General features: G+C 50.2%; 1 protein-coding gene across 1 annotated transcript in view; it reads right to left on the bottom strand.

Annotated features, from left to right (window-relative positions):
- The window catches only part of LOC103069359 (protein-methionine sulfoxide oxidase MICAL2), a 117697-nt gene that overhangs the window by 93768 nt on the left and 19944 nt on the right, over positions 1-3985 (bottom strand). Inside the window, 1 exon segment of the mRNA XM_007471410.1 lies at positions 784-1121. Coding sequence (XP_007471472.1) covers positions 784-1047 — 264 coding nt within the window. The 5' untranslated portion in view covers positions 1048-1121.

The following is a 3985-nucleotide window of genomic DNA, read 5'->3' as shown; positions in this document are numbered from 1 at the left end:
TTTTTTTTTGCAGTACGCGGGCCTCTCACTGTTGTGGCCTCTCCCGTTGCGGAGCACAGGCTCCGGACGCGCAGGCTCAGCGGCCATGGCTCATGGGCCCAGCCGCTCCGCGGCATGTGGGATCCTCCCGGACCGGGGCACAAACCCGTGTCCCCTGCATCAGCAGGCGGACATTCAACCACTGCGCCACCAGGGAAGCCCCAAAGACCTATTTCTTAGCCAACTAAAGTCAGGGATCTTTCTAAAATGTTTGCTCCCAGGGCGACACAACTCTAATTATGCCTCTCTAGGGAATTTAGGGCCTAAGCCCTAGAATCAGAGAGATCGAGGTTGCCTTCTTATTATGTAACTTTGGGCAAGGTAACTGACTTCTCAGATTTCATATCTCTTAAATGATCCAAAGGACTACTGTGCTGTTCAACAAGACCACATACAGAATGCGCCTGGCCCAAAGAAGCTACCTGGTAAACAGCAGCTACCAGAAGGAGTAGTGGTAGTAGTAATAGTAGAAACAGGATAACATCATGCATGCCTTCATTTTCTCCGCCTCGCAAAGGACACAAGAAGAGCTGCTGAGGCCACCATGATAAGATAGAAGCCCCCAACCAGGATAAGCTGTTCATATACAGACAAAGTCTACCTTCAGCTGAGTCAAACAATAAAACACATCCACACCCACTAAGAACCTTACAATGGCAAAATGGCAACAGTTTCCTAACCTCCCAGCAAGCCAACCCACATGGCCCACAGGGTAAGAAGCGTCCATGCTGGAGTTTCCCTTACCTTGGTGTTCATACAGGACTTCCCTCGCTTATACTCTTTGTGGGACCCACGCTTGTCCAGTTTGTACCACAGGGCCTTGGCCTTCCAGGTGGTCACCTTGGACTTGAGCTTGGAATAAAAGTTTCTGTGGTCCAGAGGGTCTAGGTCCAGGTGCCGTGTGAGGATGTTGAAGGCCTGGAGGGTGCCTTTGCACGTGGAAGCCTGGACAAAGTTCTCGAAAACCTGCCCGGCCTGGGCCTGCTTCTCGTCCTCGTTTTCCCCCATGTTTCAGGAGCCACGTAGAGCAGGGGTGTGGAGAGGATGGAGAACACCATGAAGTACCTGGAGAAACGTCACACCTGCAAAGGGAGGCAGAGGCAGAGGTGAGCTTCATGGATGAGGGTAGAGTGGGGAGGAGGCGTGGAGAGGTAAAGATACAATTCCTCTAAGACACTAACATACTAAACATAACACTTAATACTAAACATACATAATCCATAGGAGAGGTATAATCATACCTTCTAACCTGGCAATGCCGCCTTGCTGGCAATCTCTCTCCCCAACACTCCACTTCCCTGGCTGGCTGAAAAGAACTACACATCGCCAAAGATATATCCTGGCTGATGTCAATATCACCTGGTCAATCTTGCTATCAACAGTGGTTCTGGAATTAGTAACTAGCAAAAGGAAAACAAACAAAACCCAGAAAGGCACACTAGATTTAGCACTGTTGAAAACCTGTAATTCTTGGTGCCATAAATTGGTTGACTAATGTTAACGTAACCTAATCACATGACATGAGTGCACAGCCCCCAAAAAGCAAAGCACATGCCTCCCTAGATTTCATGACCACCATCCCACCTATCCTTAGACACCACACTTTTAAGTCTTCCTTCGTTAGTTACCAGAAGGTGGGTCTTTCCCTTCTACAGACAGCAAACGGCAACTTCTCAAAATTTCTCTCCATTCCTAGTATCTGCTAGAAGCACAGCATCCACCTCAGTCAGACATACAGAAAGAGAGAGAGACACGTGGGTCTCCTCCTGATGCACAAAAGGAGACTGTGCTTTGTAAGCCCAAGCTGGGAGCTATTTGGAACAAGTGCTTAGTCTGAAGGAAGGAAAAAACGCGATGGAGGTTCATTCACATCACAAAAATAGCTCGCCTGGGTTTTGGCCATAGTCCTTTCTTCTCTGCACCACTCTAACCTCAGGCATTTTCTTAGGAAAGTCATTTAAGTTTCAAAGGAATAAAAATAAATTAGAGCTGATTTTCCAAAGCACCATCTATTTTTCCAGAATCCAAAGCTAGTGCAAGAAGATAAGTGTGAAGGAGCTGGGGCTGGCCCAGCTGTCAGGAGGGCTTGAGGGGGGCTGTAAACGCATACCAAGCTCCCCCAGACAGAGGCCTGGCAGGGGGAGGTCAGCAAACAGAGACAAAGCCCTCGGGCTGGGCAGCTTCGCACTCTCCAGACCGAAATGCCACTGTGGGTGCATTTGGATTGCGGGCTGGCTTTATAAAACTGAAAGCAGAGAATGGTGTTTATCTTCTTCCTTAATCTTTTACTCATTCATTCAGCAATAACTACTGGTGCTTTAGCAAGGGCCACACATCACCCTAGATGTTGGGGATACAGAGACGGAGCCTAGTGAGGAAGGCAGGCCCGTAGATCGTTGATTACAAGACAACCAGGCCAGCACTTGTAAAAAATGAACACAGCACATGGAAGCCCAAAGAAGGTGTTAAACAGAGCCTGGAGGAGTCCAGAGGAGCCACAAGAGGGAAATGCCAAAACGATACAATTTTAGGAACAAGGTGGTTTTCACTAGAAGACTGGGGAATGGACCATATGAAGGCATGAGTCTGGAAAGAGCCAGCACAGCTGCAGAATGACAGCAAGTTCAAGGTGTCGGGAGTTCAGGACTGGTGACCAGGTGTGGTGGGGTGTCTGGGGCAGACCATAGCGGGGGCCTGGCTTCTCCAGAGGGCCGTGGGGCTCAGGAGACAGAGCAGCAGGGTGAGACGAGTCTTTGGGAAGATGGCCGGCGTGGACTGGAGAAGGAGGCAGCTGAGGGGCTGCCCAGCACAATGAGGAAAGAAGCTGGGAGAGCAGGAGAAAGAAAAGCACACACATACATGTAATGTGGCCTGGCTGGACACCACCTGTGAGGGGCCGCCTGCTGGGGGCCGACAAGCTCTCCGGGCAGCCAGATACCGATGGGTGCAGCAGCATGGGCTACAGCGTAGGACCCTTCCCTCCCATCTCTCTTCCCCCAAGAGCTTCCAACGGGCCTGGCACCAGGCTCGGCCGAAGGGAGAACAGTACATTCCCTGCTCCAGGCCCAGCCAAGCTCCACTCTGCAGACGGGACTCCGTCCTCTAGTCCCCTCAACTCAATAAATTCAACCAACTTGGAAAGCTGGCACCAAAAGACATGGATGCCCTGTAGCATGATCAGTCGGCTCCTTTAATGTCTGCAGTGCTCACGTTGGCATCACTCACATAAACTTTGCCTCTTGCACATGGGGAAAGTCTCAACTTTCCCCATGTGCAAGACTCACCACCCAGAGAGCATAAACAGAGAACAAGACTCGTTCGCTTTTCAGAGCATATTAACATCCTCTGTCTTTATCTATCTTTGGAACCACTTCTATGTCCGGGATTGAACAAGGGCTGCAGTAGCTGAGACTGATAACTGCAAAGCTACTTGAGTTCCACTGGAATCCTCCAGTCCTTTCTGACGATGGGCAGGTGGTGCAGAGAAAAACCACAGGCTTTGGGCCTCTTGAAACCTGGGTCCAAAGCTCAGCCTGGCCCCTCACTGCCCACCTGGCTTCACACAAGCCATGTAAGCTCTGAGCCTCAGCTGCTTCTTTTGCATGAAAGCGTGCAGAGTTGCTGTGGAGTGAGAGATTCCTGAGTGATGGCAGAGCCTGGCCCTAGGAGCACCAGCGTGATGTGATGTATGCTGAAGCCATCACCTGGGGCAGATTTGAAGCTGGGGAGGCACTAGTTTGAAAAAAGAGTTTTGTAAATCAATTCTCCAAGTCGCCAACTCCGCCTTGTCTAAAACGGTGAACTGTTTTGAGTTATCAAGCCAGACCCGACTCCCAGAGAATAATTTATAAACTGGAAGAACCTGACTCCTCCCAACCCCCCAGCCGCCTCCCCTCCTCCCACAAAACAAAAATGAACAACTTAATTTTAGGGCCCCAAGGGAAAG

The sequence above is a fragment of the Lipotes vexillifer genome, unplaced genomic scaffold (assembly GCF_000442215.2).
Source record: "Lipotes vexillifer unplaced genomic scaffold, Lipotes_vexillifer_v1.1 scaffold6, whole genome shotgun sequence".
Lineage (NCBI taxonomy): Eukaryota > Metazoa > Chordata > Mammalia > Artiodactyla > Lipotidae > Lipotes > Lipotes vexillifer.
The sequence above is the reverse complement of the archived record's forward strand: the minus strand, read 5'-3'. Positions and strand labels throughout refer to the sequence as shown.